Genomic DNA, 16,947 nt, shown 5'->3' with positions numbered 1-16,947 from the left:
GCTCTCTTACTCCCAGCAACACTCAAGTTAGAGCATAGCCAGAAATTCTATTAATAACTATGACAAAGTGCCCAAGGTAAGCAGAAATGGCTACACAAAACGGAGTAAAAACACAGAACTCCAGTGCCTTGACTTGAACATCATCAGAAACAGCACTCTACAGATAAAATATGTAAAGTCACTAGATAAATCGCTGACAAACCAGATAACACTACTTAGCAGCTATGAGTATTTAGGCTCCATGGTCCCTCCATCCCCATCCCTTTAGCCAGTACAAATACTTGCTGGTTTTCTGTTAGTCATAATGCAATTTTCAAAACACAAGCTTTCTCTATAGTGAGGACAGCTGAACTGACTGATTAATATAAAAAGGAAGAAAGTACATCAGTAATGGAAGAGAATAGAGCCCCTCCAGAACATCTGAACTACTCTGCAGCATGAAAACCAGGGTTTAGGTGGGTTTTTTTGGTTGGTTCGCTTTGATTTTTAAAGTATTAGAGTTCTAGAAGACAAAAAGAAAATACAAAATAGTATTCTGTATTTCACATTTTATTAGCTTCTTGCTGGCAGGCATTACACTTGGGAATAATATTGCACCAGGCATTAAAAATATGAATTCTACCACAGGGACATTTTGCATTTAGAACCCAATATAAATATTTCTAATCCTATTTCCATGGCTACAGATAATATTTGGTTGCTTGATTTATATGCATAGAAAGAAACAGTTGTCATAACTGTAAGAAACTGTACTTATCAAGTACTTTTAAAAGGTGGGAATTGTTTTCCTAGAATATTACAATACTGTTTATTTATTTAGAAACTGTATTAGTCTATATGATAGCAGCTTTTCCCCAACTGCATCTTAAATTTGTTTCTTGCTCCCAGTGTCATAGCATTAGATGGATTAGAAACTGTTTAAACGGAGGTAACTTTAGCACTTTAAGTTGTGTCAGAGAATTGTGTTAATGACACAAAATACTTTATCGTACTAATTCTTTGGACTCCCTCTTTCAAACAAAAAGGTGTCTTGACTGAACAGGCACATGCATGGTTTTCTTCTGAACAGGACAAAAGGACAGAGCTGCTAGAGAACGAAACTCCTCCAGCCCTCACTGAAAAACAATAAATAGTAGTATAAAAAAAAAAAAGCCCACAGTTGCTTTAGTCAAAATCCAGACTCTCTTAGGTTTACTGTCCAATTAAGTTGCTAATCACTGAAGTGGCTCCTGTGGAGTCAGAATCAGTCATCTGTTTTCCGTGCCAGTCTACAGAAAGTCCAGTTATGCTCCACTGTGTTTTCATTGGCACGCTCGCTCATATGATGAACTCTGGTATTCCTGATCGTGAAGCCTTGCTTCGTGATGTACTCCATCAGATGGACTCTGAGCGACACTTCCTGGTGGTAATCACACGGCCCAAAAGTGAAGGAAACCTGGCAGTCCCGGGTGTCCATCATATGCTTATTCCACTTCGTGAAGTGGTTTGAAATGCCTTCCAGTAACGAATGGACTTTTGTCGTGATAGTGAGCTGTGTGATGATTACAGCCACTGGGTTGGAGTACTTGGAAAGCTTCCGGGTGCTGGACAGCTCCACCACCTCCTCAAAGGTATCCACGGGATACAGCGGCTTGGGGTCATTAAGACACTGAATTAGCGGTTCAATCTGATAGAAGTCCGCTTCCTTCCGAAGTAAGTCGAACTCCTTGAAGTCCAGTGGCAAAGTGAGCTCTGAGGTCCTTAAAAAGTTAAGAACATAACGGAAAAGTGGTCCATCTCTGTCAATAAAGTAATTGCCCTGAGAATCCCTGGCAGTGGGGAAGTCTCCCCTGAACATGGCCCCAAGCATTGAGTCAGGATATCTCGTTAGAGTTGTGAGGGAGGTCGTATACATGTGTCCACCCACATTTAGCGTGACTGGATCAGTCATCTAGAAAGAGAGAAATTGCAGATTTTATCAAGCCACCAGAAGAAGATTTGATAACCTCACTGAAACTCATGGCAAATACTGTTTGAAAACTGCAGGCTCGAGAGAATCACGCTTCTCCCATTCGAAGCCTTTAAGCGGTGTTTAAACCCGAACAAATCCAAGCCACCTAGCAACAAAGCACAACTGGCAACGAGACAGGATGATACTTAACATTCAGAATGCACATTTCCGGAACACTTTGGAAATCTTAACAACTGAGCTACTGTCACAGAAGCAAGTTTTGCATTTGGGCAACAAGTTTTTTTCCTATTCTACAGATGGGAAAATGAGAACAGAGAGATTTCCTGAAGAACAAGTTAGTCTGAATGAGGCCCATCAGTGTTCCCTACTTTCACAATCTGTCTCTCATTCTAGAACAAAACAAAACAAAACAAAACAAAAAAAAAAAAAAAAGAAAAAAAAAATCATCTGAATAAGTCTTAAGCCTGTTTCTCTCCCTCAAAAGAGGATGACAGTGCAAGTATAGACACAGGACCAAGAGCTCACAGTCAAAATAACCCATGCTCTGGTTAAGATGCAGCATTAAAACAAGCAAACAAAACAAAAAAAAAAAAAAAAAAAAAAACAACAACTTTCAGTTTTTAATTCTGAAAAGAAACATTTATTAGCAAATTAGCATGCTGCATAGATGAGGGGGGCAAAGCACAAACCAGTCTGCATCAGCTTCCAGATAGCACATGAGGAAGCAAGAGAGAAAGGAACATAAATCCCATCTGGCCACCAACCCTAACAACCAGGACTGAGGCCAGCCAGAGAAAAGAGACATATGCACGGCAGCAGAATGTTTAGAGAAAGAGAAGAGGAGAAAAATAAGATGCGTTTGTCTAGTTTGAGACAGGATTTGCAAGGAAAAATATTTTTCTTTATAAATAAAATGACAAAGTCCTTAAAATTATATGCAGGAAGCACAAACTGTTTCCAGCCTTTGGGTGTTAGGAAAACAGTAACAGTGAGCTTAAGACATCAGTTAAGTACTCACTGACTGTACCTAGGAAATATGAATCTGAGCTCTCCCCACAAATAGCATGCAAGGTAAAGCACTCCAAAGAATGTAAGGAAGCTGTGGTAGCATGCACAGTTTTGATTCTCACATGACTGAAGCTCTGGATCTATACAAGACAGACCTGGAAGGATTCTTACTGCAAGTTCTTGAAAGCCCAGTTGCACCACACAGCACGCACTTACACAGGCTCGCTTACCATATATCCCCAGTCTCCATTATCCATCTGTTCAATTGCTTGAACTGTGGTATTCCAAGTTAAATGGAAGGCTGCTGAAAGGATATGCGATTCACCTCCTATTATCTCCCTGCAGGAAAAAGCACACACAAAAACACAAAACAAAGAACAAAACATGGCAGACCATCAGTACCTAGAGGAACAACCGGGGGAACGCTTTCTAATCAAAGGCAGGCTCTCTGCCAGGAGAGCATTCAGCTACAAAGCCACACTAGCAGAAGAAGCTACAAATGAGCTTTTCCCTCCTTCTCCCTTCATGCTACCCACAAGACTCTGTCCAGAGCACACGGGTCATCACTCCACTGGCCGTCTGACCATCCCAGTTTTGTTAAATAACAAGCAATGTGCCTCTGAGGATAATATACATTCACAAACAGACTACCCTTCACCTGGGAAACTGTGAGTACTTTGAAAGACAGATGTTCTTTTCTCTTTTCCCAATTTAGTTCAAAAGTTTGTTTAGCCACCATTGACAACATACATGCGATTCATTAATATTAGTCAAAATTCCTATGCTCCAGTTTAAACTCCACAGAAGAATAAGTCAAGCATGAAAGTCAATGAACAGTAAGAAGAAAAAAATCTCACTGCAGAATTAATAATTCAGTAGTGGAGAACTGCAATTGATAGCAAGAACATTAATCTACAAAGAGTATGAATGGACTCCACAGATGCACATGTACTCTCAGAAGAAATCTCTTTAGGGATAAGCCAGAGGACATCAAACATCTTTTCAACAACACCCCCAACAAAAGCAATTTGAGAAGTGGTTCATGCTGTAACTTCCCAGAAGATGCTGAACTGCTGACTTGCATAACAAGGGGACTCTCTCCACACGGGCATGGCAAGGGAAATCCACAGCCCGGGTTGTGCAACTTACAGCAGGGAGGAAGTGAATGACCCCAGACATCAGTGGAGATTTTCCAAGGGTGGCCTGTCAACCATGTCAAGCAATGCATGGACAGGGAAGCTAGTCATCAATAAGCCTTTATCCCTACCCAGAGCCTGCCTCTCTGCTAGAATTGCTGAAAATTTAGGTCAGTCTGTCTTAAGTAGGGTACAGCTTCTCAGCTTTGTTTATTTTTACATCTTAAAGACCACACAGTTACCAAGACTTCTGCTCCTGTCCTCTTTACTAGCAAACTTCAACAGTCACCCAGATAAAAGCAGCACAAAGATTTAGCCAAACCAGAGCCCTACAATCCAAAACAATTGAAGGCTCGCAGTTAATTCCCAACCAAAAAGATTACTTGCCTTCTCATTCCTAGCAAACAAGGTTGGGTTGGTTTTATTCACCACAGAACAAGGCAGCACATTCCACCTCTCTGGCAACCCAGAGCCTGAGCACAACAACGTCTGGCAGGTCAGGCCTTCAGGGGCCAGCAGCACAAGCACAGCCTCAGCTGCATCTCAGATGTATTAAAGAGTAGAAAAACCAAAATCAGTGTATGAAAATCGTGAGGTCAGACAACATAAGACTACGGAATACTAAGATACATAACTAGTCATACCAGGATCCTGTTTTTACAAATTAGAGATGGAGCATGCCTCAAGAAAGTACATTAAAGCACAACCCCCCACCCCCCAACAGCAGATAAACCTGCAATGCCAGCTCATTTGCCAACCTCTGGAATTATTTTTTTTTTTAACTGCTAACAAATCAAGAAGTTAATTCATTCAGGTTTTCTTTATTTGGAATTGTCATTCAAGTACAGCTCATTAACTTTTATCAATAGCCCAGACCTTTTAAATTCCAGCACTTATAGGTGCTATTCTGGTCAAGTATACCAGTATAACATGTAGATGCATTAAAATCATAGAAGAGACCGGTACACATTTCTGATACTCAAGGAAAACATTAACTTGAAAGTGAAATGATGCATCCAGCCAGAAACTTCACTAGTAATCATGATAGAAGAGGTCTGAAGTCTTAAAAAAATTAGCTGGAATTATACATTCAGAATATTTCAAAGAAAGACAGATGTCCATCAGAGTTATTTAAACTGGTGGACAGATACTATGTTATTTTGCTCAGCATCTAAGTTCACACTACAGATGAATCAAGACTTACTTTATCAGGGAAAGAAACAGATGACACCACCTGTCTATATGAGGGCATAAACCAATCTTTGATCACAGCACTTCTGTGTAACACTGGAGTGAATAATTTACAAGAGCAATTAGCTGAAACAGACCCAGCCTTCAACATGTAAGTGGCATCGAGAAGCCTCACTGACCTTTGTGTAAGGACCCAGAATCCCCAGGTACACACAAACCTCCTGGCAAAGCCAGTGCTGGAGTGAGATGCACCATGCGAAGGGATGATAGTGGGAGGCCATCCTAAAATGCCTGAGTGTGATCACAACTACCTGCTGCTTCCCTCATCAGCCTGGGAGCTCTGAATTTCTAGAAAACTTCACAGGCAAAAATAGCTCTGCTCGGGTACAACCCGAGATAGGGACTAGCAAACCACATCACAACAAGGGTGGGGACACATACCCTTCTTGACATATGCCCCTCTGATGATGCTGTAAATTCTTCCTGACTGAAATACAGTGATGCATTGGTGGGGGTGGACAGACACTCACTCCATCCACACCACGGGATGGACAGCATCAAGCCAGCTCTTGACTGTGTCACACAACACCACACCACACCCAGGGACAGTCTTGCTAACACTTGTGTCCAGACAGCAGATAACAGATGACACACAGCCATATCCCAAGACAGCCTGCCTTTAATAACCATAACAAATACTCATTTAAGGTGAAATTCAGCCAGACAAACTGCTGACACCATTTAAGCCAAACAGGATGTCATTCTTTGGTGAGAGCAGAAGTGCACTGACTGTTGTCAAACCACGGTCCTGTTTTCCTTAAGCTGCTTCTGTGAGCGGGGAGAAGATAGGCAGCGTTAACATGGTCACCAAAGCTGCTGCCATAGACCAACACCAAGGACATCCAAAACTAGAAAGGCATAACAAGAAGCAAGTACTTTTGAATAAAAGCACTCAAGTCATCATTTTATACTTAATACACCAAAGTGGATACCTGCATTTTTAAAATGCTCACTCTTATTTCGTATATTATGAATCAGAAAATTACGAGGCTATTTACCAGCAACACTACTGCAACAGGTAGTCCCACTAACTTCAGCTGGGCTTCTCCCAGAACAAAGCTGCTACCGTGCAACCATTTTGCAAGCTGAAATTCAGAGAGAGCAAAATGAGAGTCAGCTGAACATCTGCATCTGTGAACACACACGGGCTCAAGACAGGCCAGGGGATGCCAGCAGCACTGCCAAGGGTTTGCACTGCTGGGACCACATGCAGTGCATTTGGTCATGGCCACAGGCTACACGCTGCACCTGGAGAAAACCACTGCACTGGTGTCATACACAGTTACTTCACGGAGGAGCAGAAATACACCTAACAGTTAAAAGTCAAGAGGCACCCACCACCTGATTTGCTCTGAATGTTTTTCATCTAGTTTTTCCAACAAAAGAATTAAAGGATTTACTTGTGGCACTAGTCTTTAATGGACAGTTTGGTATCAATATTACAACACAAGCTGTTTAACCTCCACATGAACTGTTTAACCTCAATAGTTACCTTAGATTTCTAGGTCAATATAGAGTTGACAGGAATTCTACCAATGGCAACTTCAAAATTAAAAAGAGCAAAGCTAAAACTATACTTATAAATATACTTGGTATTTCAAGTTACTCACCCACTTAGTGACCTCCCTGCCTCTCACATTTAGATCTCCAAAGACAAGAAAAAAAAACTCCGGCCCTCAAGCACATCTATGCTGTGCATGGACAACCTCTCTATTTCCCAGCCAGTCACAACATTTGAAAGGCAAGTTTTTATTGTAAATCATTATCAGTGACTCACCTGAACTGACAAAAACTAAGCTAGCGCCAGTGATGACTGTATTCCACCAAACTGTACAGCGAGTCCATAGTCTGCAGAGCGAACCCATGAGGCTCCAGCACCATGCTACCCTATCCAAGGGAGCAAGGAGGAGTCACACTCTTAAACCAACTGGTTACCGAATCTTCTAGTAGCTCAGCAGATCAGCTTCACTAAAGAAAGCATCCATCACCTTCTACACATGTCAAATTTATAATGAACAATACAGTTTATTAAAAAATAACTTAGTTCTTGTTTTTCTTTAGTTGTTGTTTTGCTAATACTTAGTCTTCACCTCAGGCAGGAGGGAAAAATGTTCATGCCAGCCACTCAGCATTTTTACTTCTTTATGTCTAATTGCTTCACTATAAATTCCAAGCTACTGAAGTTTCCTTCCCTCCCCTGAGGAGCTCTGTGACATCCTGGTTTAAGCCAAGGCTCCAAACTTTTATTTTAATTGCTACTTGTTTGAAGAGCCCACATCATCGTATCTCATGAGAGTGAAAGGAAGACACTTGTATCTGGACTGGTCCTGCTGGCCCTGTGCTGCTGAAACAACCCGAGGCACCCAAGCTTTCAGCACCCGTAACAACAGATGGGTTTTACCCATTTTCCTTCTGTGAAACTAACTGGTAGCTGTCTGTGTGTGGAAACATGTCTCCAAACAGTTTTGGGGGGAGGCAGGTGTCAGTAACACAGAGCCTCCCTGCACACACCAGTGGGGCTCAGCACGCCTGCGGGCCAAGCAGCGACGACAGGACAGGGGCAGAAACCCTGCCCCTGCGAGCCCCGGCCAGAGAGGGGCCCGGGCCTGCAGCAGCAGCTGGGAAGTGCCAGTCTCCATCACAGAGGAGCCAGAGAGCTCACGGTGGAGGAACTCTCCCCAGGATCACAATGATTCAGCAAAGATGCTGGAAATGAACCCAGACATTCTGCCTCCCGACCCCCCCCTCCCCGCAAGTGACTCAAGAGCTCTCACCCCCACCCCAAATCAGTGTCCCGGCTCTGCCTCCTCATCCCCGTGGCACGGGAGGTCCCACTCGCCCCCCAGCGCGGGGCAGGACCCACCTATCCCAGACCCTCCCTGCCAGAGATCACCGCCGGGCACCCCGGCTCCCACCCCGGGCCCCCTCCCTGCTCCTTCCCCAGCCCAACGGGGAACAGGACCCGGGTACCGGCTGTCCCATCCCCACCCGAACACCGGCGCCCTGCCTCCGCAGCCCCTCCGCCAGCACCGAAAAAGCACCGGGAACCCAGCCCCGCGCCCTCACCGCCCTCCCGGGCAGGGACCGTCCCGCCTTAACACGCTCCCCCCACAGCGGGGACACCCCATCCCACACGGGCCTCGGCCGCCCGGCCCCTCACGGCTCCCCCGAACGAGGGGAGACCCCGGGCGCTCAGCCCCGCGACCCCCCGGCCCGGCACTCACGGGCGCAGCTCCCGGTACTGAGGCAGAGCCCGGCGGCGGCGGCGGCGCGGACAACTGAGCTCGAACCCGGAGTTGAGCCGCTGGTGCGGGCGGGGACGGAGCGAGGGTGTGCCCGAGTCAGACCACGCCCCTCCCCGGGACACGCCCCGCTCGGTCGGTGGAGCGGGGAGGGGCGGGCACCGCCCCCGTTCGCCTCAGGGCCCGGCGCCCGCCTCGGCCCGGTGTGCGGCCGCGGTGTCACCGAGGGAACGGGGAGGGGCCGGGCCCGGCCCGGGCAGCGCCGTCGCCAGAAGGCAAAGCCGCGGCGCCCGAGCCCGAGCCATCCGCCTCCCGCCCAGGCGGGGCGGGCACACGGTTGTCCCCCGCGGGCCCAAGCGCCGCCGGGGGGGAACCGGAACTGTCGTGCAAAGGCCGCGCCGGTCCCGCCGTGGCGGCCGCCGGTTCTCGCGAGAGCTGGCGGGGGCGAGGGCGAGGCCTCGCCGTCAACGGCGGCGCGCGGCGCCCCGCTTCCCCCCGCGCTAGAGGACACGGCCAAGATGGCGGCGGCTGCGGCGGCACTGCGGCACCTGGCACCGGCGGGCGCTCGCCTCGCCCGCCTCCCGCCGCAGCAGCGCAGGGGGATCCGCCTCTCCGCGCCCGCCGCCATACAGGTATAGCGCGGCGGCTGCCGCGAGGGCTGCCCGCGGAGAAGGGGGTGAGGGGAAAAAAAGGGGGCGCGTCCCTCTCCGGGGGAAGCGGCCGGCCCCGGGGGGTACGGGGCGGGCGGTCGAGGTGCGGCGGCTCCCCGGGTTCCTGGCGTGTGCGGGGAGCGCGGCGGCCGCGGGCCGTGCCCCCACCCTGCCCGGCTGCCGCTGCCCCGCAGGTGACGGTGCGGGACGCGCTGAACCAGGCGCTGGATGAGGAGCTGGAGCGGGACGAGCGCGTCTTCCTGCTGGGCGAGGAGGTGGCCCAGTACGACGGCGCCTACAAGGTACGTGGGTGCCGTTACCGGGCCGGGAAGGGGCCGCAGGCGGGCCCTGACTCCTCTCTCCTGCCCTGCAGATCTCCAGGGGTCTCTGGAAGAAGTACGGGGACAAGAGAGTGATCGATACCCCGATATCAGAGGTAGGGCTGCCCGGTCTCTTACCCTGGTGATCCCTTCAGCAGCTGCTGCCTCAGCCCTCGCCCCTTGGTTTCCTTCTCTTTCAGATGGGCTTCACAGGAATTGCTGTCGGTGCTGCTATGGTTTGTAAATTTGCATTCCTCTACTTCTGATTTAAACAACTTAAATAAACTATTTTTATGTAAAAAACATACTAACGTATATTTTAATATATTTAATAGGCAGGGTTGAGGCCAGTGTGTGAATTCATGACATTCAACTTCTCCATGCAAGCGATCGATCAGGTTATAAACTCCGCTGCCAAGACCTGTTACATGTCTGCAGGATCAATCGCTGTTCCCATTGTCTTCCGGGGCCCCAATGGGGCATCGGCTGGTGTTGCCGCTCAGCACTCGCAGTGCTTCGCAGCTTGGTACGGGCACTGCCCGGGGCTGAAAGTGGTTAGTCCTTGGAGCTCGGAGGATGCCAAAGGGCTGCTGAAAGCATCAATCCGGGATGATAATCCAGGTGAACGCAGGCAGATCATGGCAATACCTAGCACTCGATCCTGAAAAGAATGTCCATTTTCCTCTCCTGCCCCATTTAAAACAACAAAAAAAATACTGTTAAACACTTAAGATTGCTTTACTGCGGCTTTAGGGTACTTACAAAGGCACGGAAGTATTTATTCTTCTCCTAAGTCACCTGCCTTGGTAGCAGAAGGCTAATTTTGTGCTGTTTCCAGCTCTGTATCTTTGGTGCTAGTTTGGTACCAATCAGGAAACTTAGAAGCATTTATGAATTTATTGTAAAGGGGTTAAAAAGGATGAAGGTGAGTCAGGAGCAGTTCCTGCCTATATGGTGCCTATATAACACATTTTTACAGATCATGAAATTCAGATGATAAATTCAGAATGTCATTAATTAAAAGCAGGGCAGCCTTCGTCTTTATTTTTCTCAAACATGCATGCAAAATCTTAAGACCTTTCTAAAACTAGCGATTCTGCTGGCACATACCAAAACTTAAATACCTGATCTCATTTAAGATTAATTGTAGACAATTTTTTAAATAATTCTGCGTTGAAGTAAAGACTGTGGGGTTTTATGTGTTGGGGTTTTTTTGACTGCTTCTGCAAACACAGTCAAGTCCTTACTGCTTGGATGGGCTGAGTATCTTGAGCTAGTCTGCTGTGGTACTGTTAGTCATCAGTACAGTCCCATGCCTACAGATGTACATGTTAATGCAAGTATGTTTTCTTCTAGTTGTGATGCTGGAAAATGAATTACTGTATGGTGTTCCCTTTGAAATGTCTGAACAGGCACAGTCAAAGGATTTCATTGTTCCAATTGGAAAAGCTAAAATAGAAAGGCAAGGTAAGCTGAGAATACAGTTTGTTTCCTTATTAACTGAACTGCTTGGGGACTTTTTTTTAACCTCTCAGCTATTCAGAATACTGCTGTCATGGGCCGCAGAAAAGTATTTCAAATATTAAAATGTTATTTTTATCCAGTAGTATACTTTATTGTTCTGTTGCCCACATAAGGAAAGATCACCTGATTCTATATTAATCTAAAACTATACCCTTCTAAAGGATTTGTTCCGTAGTACAGAGGTGAAGTAGGTGATGGCTTAAAAATGTTTTTCCTCATCTTAGTACGTAATTTATGTTAAAAATGTAAAGAAAATCGCTGTAGTATTTAAGCCCATTTGTTCATAATTTACGAGTAAATTATATAAATGTTTGAAAAGGATAATCTGAAAACTATATTAAGTATCTTCAGTTCCCTGAATTAAAGGGTAAAGTTTCTCTCTTAGCATAATCCTTCTGCTACCAGTCTTCATGCTACATATGGATGTAGAGTACTTAGCATTTCAGATAAACGTAAGGAACTTAAATTTACAGCAGGATCCTAATGTTACCTTGAAGGGAACCTGAGGTCTAGAAAAAAGCTTTAAATCTTAAGGTTGTTTTTTTTTTCTTTTCTTTTTTAACCCTTCTTTCTGTTCTAGGAACTCATGTTACATTAGTGTCACACTCAAGACCTGTCGGACACTGTTTGGAAGCAGCTGCTGTACTTGCCAAAGAAGGTGTAGAGTGTGAGGTGGGTTCAGTTTCTATTGCTTTTCTCTCTCCCTGAAGCGGGGAAAAATAGCAGAGGGTCATCTCACTGAGGCTCTACAAAACTTCAGTGTGTTAACTACAGACTTCTTACATTTGTAAATGCCTTAACAGCATGTGCATTTCATGTTGTTGCATTTCATTTGACCTTTTCATCACAAGATTGAGGCATAACTAATAACAATTTTCAGATTGACCCAGCTATGTGGTAAGCACAACACTGACAGTGTGTATTAGTGTGACTGTATCTCGATATAGCCGGATTCACTTATCTGGGACTTTCCAGGAGCCACCAGAAACTGTTCCGCACAGTCTCTGCCAGAGAATAAAAAGTTGTCTTCAAAGTCAGAATAGATGGAAGTTTTAAAGGGCACTGAACCCAAACACTGGGAACTGACAGGCTTAGATCATAGCAAAATACACAGCAGCCTCCCCCCCCCCTTTTTTTTTTTTTGTTTCTCCAGGTTATAAATCTGCGTACCATTCGACCAATGGATATTGAAACAGTGGAAGCCAGCGTTGTAAAGACAAACCACCTAGTAACTGTAGAAGGGGGTTGGCCACAATTTGGAGTAGGAGCTGAAATCTGTGCCAGGATCATGGAAGGTACTGAGTTTTGCAATATACATGTTGATCTCCTCTAGTTTAAATCCTGACAATTTCTTGATAAGGCCAGATGAAGGCAAAGTTAGGGTTTTATATCTGAGGAGCTTGAGCCTAGCTGTCTTGCTCTAGAGATTTTCACATGTTGGATTCGGCTTGTTTTCTGTTGTGAGTATTTCTTATCCCAGGAACTTGACTGTGAGAAGCAGGATGTAGCCTTTTCTCTAAACCATAGTGCATGAAGATAAAAAAGCAGGAACAGCTCTCTGGAATATTAGAGCTACCCGAACAAAATTGTTTAAATAGATTAAGATTCAGAAACTGAGTTGAGAGAAAACCATAGTGCATGGCAACCTGACAACTGTCTTTGTTTCAGGATCTGCCTTTAACTACTTGGATGCTCCAGCTGTGCGTGTTACCGGTGCAGATGTTCCTATGCCTTATGCAAAAATTTTAGAAGATAACTGCATACCTCAAGTGAAGGATATAATATTTGCAGTGAAGAAAACTTTGAATATCTAATTTGTAAATACATGTATTTAAAGTTCTCCTTTACAAACTATTCATGGTGTTGGGCAAGTTGTATGCATAACTTTTGTTGTATAGCTACATGAATTTTTGTACAGTGGGGAAAAGTATAGTGACCTCCCAGGATATTTATATGGGGTTACCCTCTAAGCCACACTTCATATAAGCAACAATGTGGTAATGCTTGTTTGTTCAGCAATACAGGTGGTTTATTGCTACTGTATGTGGAGAAATCCTATTCTAAATTCAGAGTGAGGAAAAAAAAAATCCTCCTTTTGTTGCAGTAGCGGTAGTTGAGTGAAGAACTGCCAGGAGCAAGAGAAGGTCCCAAGTCCAGCTCTGGAATGCTGCACAGTGTTCTAGGAGCCCATGGCCACAAGACTTATTAAAGGTGAAGGGGCAGACTGGAGTGAGTGAAGCCTTGCTTTTCAGCTCAACAGTAAGGTGTAGCTGTTTGCACAAAGCAGCTGTGGAAGCCTGCAGTATGAGCTAAGAGATGGCTGGTGTTTAGTTTGAAGAGCACTCTGCTTATGCAGGAAAGCTTCTGTGCAAGAGCTTAAAGATCCTGATCCTCTTCAGTATGTGATGGGAAACAGCCTAATTTTTCTTTACTAGCTGCCACATACAGTAGAAAAAAAAATACCTGCCCCAATGCTTTGCTCTTACGTTTCTGGTTTTTGTAAACTCATCACATGGGCATGTTCAAACTATAGTTCTTACAGTGCAGAATAAGTCTTACTGAGACACACCAAGCCTGGGTCTGAAGCAGCAGTTGTGTAAATTGTGTTTGAAGGACTGAGAAACAGTTGCAGCAGCCTTTTGGCAGATCACCACCTCCCTAAGGGCTATTCCTGACTGGCAGGGAGAGCTCTGCCAGGCTTTGTTCAGCAGCTTCAGGTACAGAGTGAAAGGTGTCTCCAGGAGCCTGTGCAGGGGGGCGTGCTCTGTACCCAGGTGGGGTGCCTCTCCCCTGAACTGTAGGAGGAGATACTTACCCTTAAAGTAGACAGAAGAGCTTGTGTCCTCTTTCAGCCAAGGGCCAGGAATACCTTTCAGAGTATTTCCTTTAACAGAAGTGCTATTAGGTTCTTAGAAAGTCTGGCTTGCAGATGCAATCCTAGCTGAATATACCCACCACCACGCTGCTGAAGAAATTCCATTAACATTTTAATAAAAATGACTGAATATCACAGGTTACATGAAACTTTGTACAGACATTCTCTGCATAGTAACAAACACTGATGTACTTGAATTTTAAAAATGGATTATCTGTAATCCTTTAAAGTGCAATTTGTTTAAGGTTTTAAATCAAAAAGGATGTTTCAATAAAGTTTAAGCTGTAGAATTAACTTGAAGTAAATTTGCATTTAACTAAATTGAGAATAATATCCCAGTGCCCTGTTAACTCCCATTTCAACTGTTTCCTCATTTAAAAATGCTTTCCCTTAGAGTTACAGGTAGGATGTCCATTTAAACAAGTTTAATGAGACAGCATTTTTACTCCACCAGCAAATATGGTGGGAATAAGATTTAATTCTCCAGTTCCCTCACCTGTGCAGTATGGATTAAGGGTTGGGGAGTTGGATTCTTCAAAACAAAACTTGCTGAGTCAATGCTGCAAGCATTAAGATGAGTTACAAGTGCATGAAAAGAGTTGGAAAACTGAGCAGACTAAAACTACATTCCTGTAATTTGAAAAGAGGGGTGGAATAGAGCTAGAAAATGCATTAGTTGACCGTGGTCATGGTCATTCCTATTTTCAGATTTTTATTCAGCTATATAGAAGTTGCTGCACCCCTGAAATTGTAGGTAGAGAACAATGTTCTTGAAATCAAGTAAAGAATGGAGTACTTATCACAGCATGGCAAGGCAATTCAGACAGGGCAGTGCTGCTACTCAAGGAAAGCTGAAATGGGGCAAACGGAGCTACAGCATGATTAGCCGCTATGTGCTGGTGGATCGGTCGCCGGTCAGGAAGGTCGTGGTCTTCGCACAGGAAGGGGAGTGGGAATTCAATCCTGGTGTGACCAGTGGCCTCAGCTGATCCTGGGAGCACTGTAGTCGCACGTCTGTGTTTTCTTCAGAGTTCCTTTCTGAAAGTTTTGAATGGAGCTGAGCAAGGCTCCTCGGCTTGCACTGACAGCGGGCTGGGGGCTTGGCTGCGTTGGCACCTCTGTACTCGGAGGAGGAGCTGCTGGTGGCAGGGGCGGCGGTGGCGGTGCTGGGGGTATCGACGATGCTCCTGTTGAGGAGAGAAGATGTAGTTTGATTACGCCAGGGAGGTCCTGCCGCAGATGACTCTGGCTGCTCAGCTGGACTTGGTCAGTCCTGCACTAGTCACGTCATTCCTTGAATGTCAATGGAATGTGAAGAACAGAACGGATGAAAAATGCCAAAGTGATCAAAATCCCTCTATCTGCAGGTGAGTTGTGTCATCTGAGACACCTCTGAAATGAAGCCTGAAGTGCCTCAGTGCTCAGGGATGCAAAACATGACTCAAATGTGATCTTACACTGAGGGAAAGGGAGATCATTTAACAGGACTTCCCAGCTTCAGCTTCTCGTTTGGCCCCAGTGAAGCAGTTTGCTCTTTGGGTGATGAACAGTTGACCTGTTCTTATTTACATGACTAACTTTACATTCTTATGAAGGACCACATCACTGTAGTATTCGTGATGACTGCTTGGTCAGATTATACTGCATTTTTAAAGTACTACCTGCAGATAGAGTTTTCTGGAAGTGTTTATGCTTCCACAGTACTGTCAGACTTTCTCCAAACATGTTGTAACAAATGCTTGTTTCACAGGCTGAATGAATCACAACAATCTGCCACTCGCACCGCTTGCCTGCCTCATGTTCCCACCAGTCACCTTTGCACTCTGGCCCTTGTCTTCTACCCCACTCACATCCATCTGACACCTTGTGCCTCAGCCTCCGCGTCCTGACCCTGGGAAGCCAGAGCCCACAGCAGTGGGGGCTGGCGTGGAGGTGCTTCCTGGCAGCTCAGATCCAGGCAGGTGGCCTTATTTGCCCCAAACACCCTAATCTTGTGCACCTCTGCTGCTGCACATTGCACCATCATTTCTTATCAAGTATAATCAAAGACCCAAGCAGAAGTAAGAGCAAAGGGCTTCAAAGGTGACTGCTGGCTGTTCCACAAGACATCCATGTGAAGGTGGCATTTGCAGCCCATCACCAGCTATATGGGGAATGATGGGCCTGTCTTGTCTTGTATTCTGGAATGAGCAAGGGCATAATGATTAATATCTTAGTACTATTCATCAGCGAATTTTAACTCCATCATCTAGATTGTGAGTTATTCCATAGTAAGACTAGAGAGACAAATGGCACCCATAGTCTGCTTCAGGCAGCTCTAACTTACAAAGGGGAATATACTGGTAAGTGGCAAGAACTGTGATACTAAAGGCCAACAGAGCAAAATACACGAGGCCAACCAAGAGACTATGGTTACTGAAGAACTGCTTGTTATGAAGTAAGCAAATACTAAGCAGTTAAAGCACATAACGCCACACAGACTCAAAAGGTATTTAATGAAGGATAAAATTCAGCTACAGGAAACAAAAAACAGGCAAAATTATCTGTGCTCCACTTCTCTCTCAGTTCCTCACTAACACTTGCTCTCAGACTAACAAGTAATAGTAAAAAACATAACTGCTGTAATTAAGAAAAAGCAGTTATACTTGAAACAAGTCGTAACTCAAAGCTCCCTCATTTTCTATTTGTACCAGTCTTTGAAGAGAGACTTTTCCTATATGGGAGCAAGCTCAAAATGCAGAGTATTAACACAAAGCATCCAATTTTGCAAGTGTACATTAATACATGCTGTGACTGCAGCACTTCCAACTCTTCAGGAGAAATTCTCACTGGCATGAAAACCTGTGACAAAGCATGGAAGTACATATTGGGCTCATCTTCACTCTCTACCCTTCCAGAGGAAATACTCAAGTCCTAGTAGAAACATCAGAGATCAAATGAAACAAATTAACACGCCTGTTGCATGTGGATCAACTGCTCTCAAGTAATCA

At 45.3% G+C, this 16,947-nt stretch overlaps 3 protein-coding genes across 10 annotated transcripts in view; 1 reads left to right on the top strand and 2 right to left on the bottom strand.

Moving 5' to 3' along the window:
- Positions 1-533: 533 nt before the first annotated feature.
- On the bottom strand, positions 534-8,673 carry KCTD6 (potassium channel tetramerization domain containing 6). 2 transcript variants are annotated; one of them, XM_033009300.2, is made up of 4 exons: positions 8,571-8,614; positions 7,124-7,233; positions 3,190-3,298; positions 534-1,930 (listed from the first exon to the last, which is right to left on the bottom strand). In XM_033009300.2, exons 3-4 carry the CDS (start codon positions 3,214-3,216, stop codon positions 1,244-1,246), a joined length of 714 nt encoding a protein of 237 aa, XP_032865191.1. In that variant the 5' UTR covers positions 3,217-3,298; positions 7,124-7,233; positions 8,571-8,614; the 3' UTR covers positions 534-1,243. The 2 variants fall into 2 exon arrangements, with proteins under 2 accessions (XP_032865191.1, XP_032865190.1); XM_033009299.2 differs by lacking the exon at positions 7,124-7,233 and having other exon boundaries at positions 8,571-8,673.
- A 333-nt stretch (positions 8,674-9,006) lies between these two features.
- On the top strand, positions 9,007-14,106 carry PDHB (pyruvate dehydrogenase E1 subunit beta). Its single transcript, XM_042799566.1, has 9 exons — positions 9,007-9,220; positions 9,433-9,540; positions 9,612-9,674; positions 9,759-9,794; positions 9,894-10,179; positions 10,915-11,025; positions 11,663-11,754; positions 12,236-12,377; positions 12,751-14,106. The coding sequence occupies exons 1-9, from the start codon at positions 9,107-9,109 to the stop codon at positions 12,894-12,896; spliced, it is 1,098 nt and encodes a 365-aa protein (XP_042655500.1). The 5' UTR covers positions 9,007-9,106; the 3' UTR covers positions 12,897-14,106.
- PXK (PX domain containing serine/threonine kinase like) overlaps positions 14,057-16,947 on the bottom strand; it is a 37,235-nt gene continuing 34,344 nt past the window's right edge. For 2 of the 7 annotated variants that reach the window (XM_042799559.1, XM_042799560.1), the window contains exon 18: positions 14,057-15,144. In XM_042799559.1, coding sequence (XP_042655493.1) covers positions 14,939-15,144 — 206 coding nt within the window. In that variant the 3' untranslated portion in view covers positions 14,057-14,938. The remainder of the gene's footprint in view (positions 15,145-16,947) is intronic. The other 5 variants (XM_042799562.1, XM_042799564.1, XR_006165955.1 and 2 more) reach the window with 3 other exon arrangements.

The sequence above is a fragment of the Tyto alba genome, unplaced genomic scaffold (genome assembly GCF_018691265.1).
Source record: "Tyto alba isolate M040663 unplaced genomic scaffold, T.alba_DEE_v4.0 Super-Scaffold_3, whole genome shotgun sequence".
NCBI classification, from domain to species: domain Eukaryota; kingdom Metazoa; phylum Chordata; class Aves; order Strigiformes; family Tytonidae; genus Tyto; species Tyto alba.
This window is presented reverse-complemented; position numbering and strand designations above follow the sequence as displayed.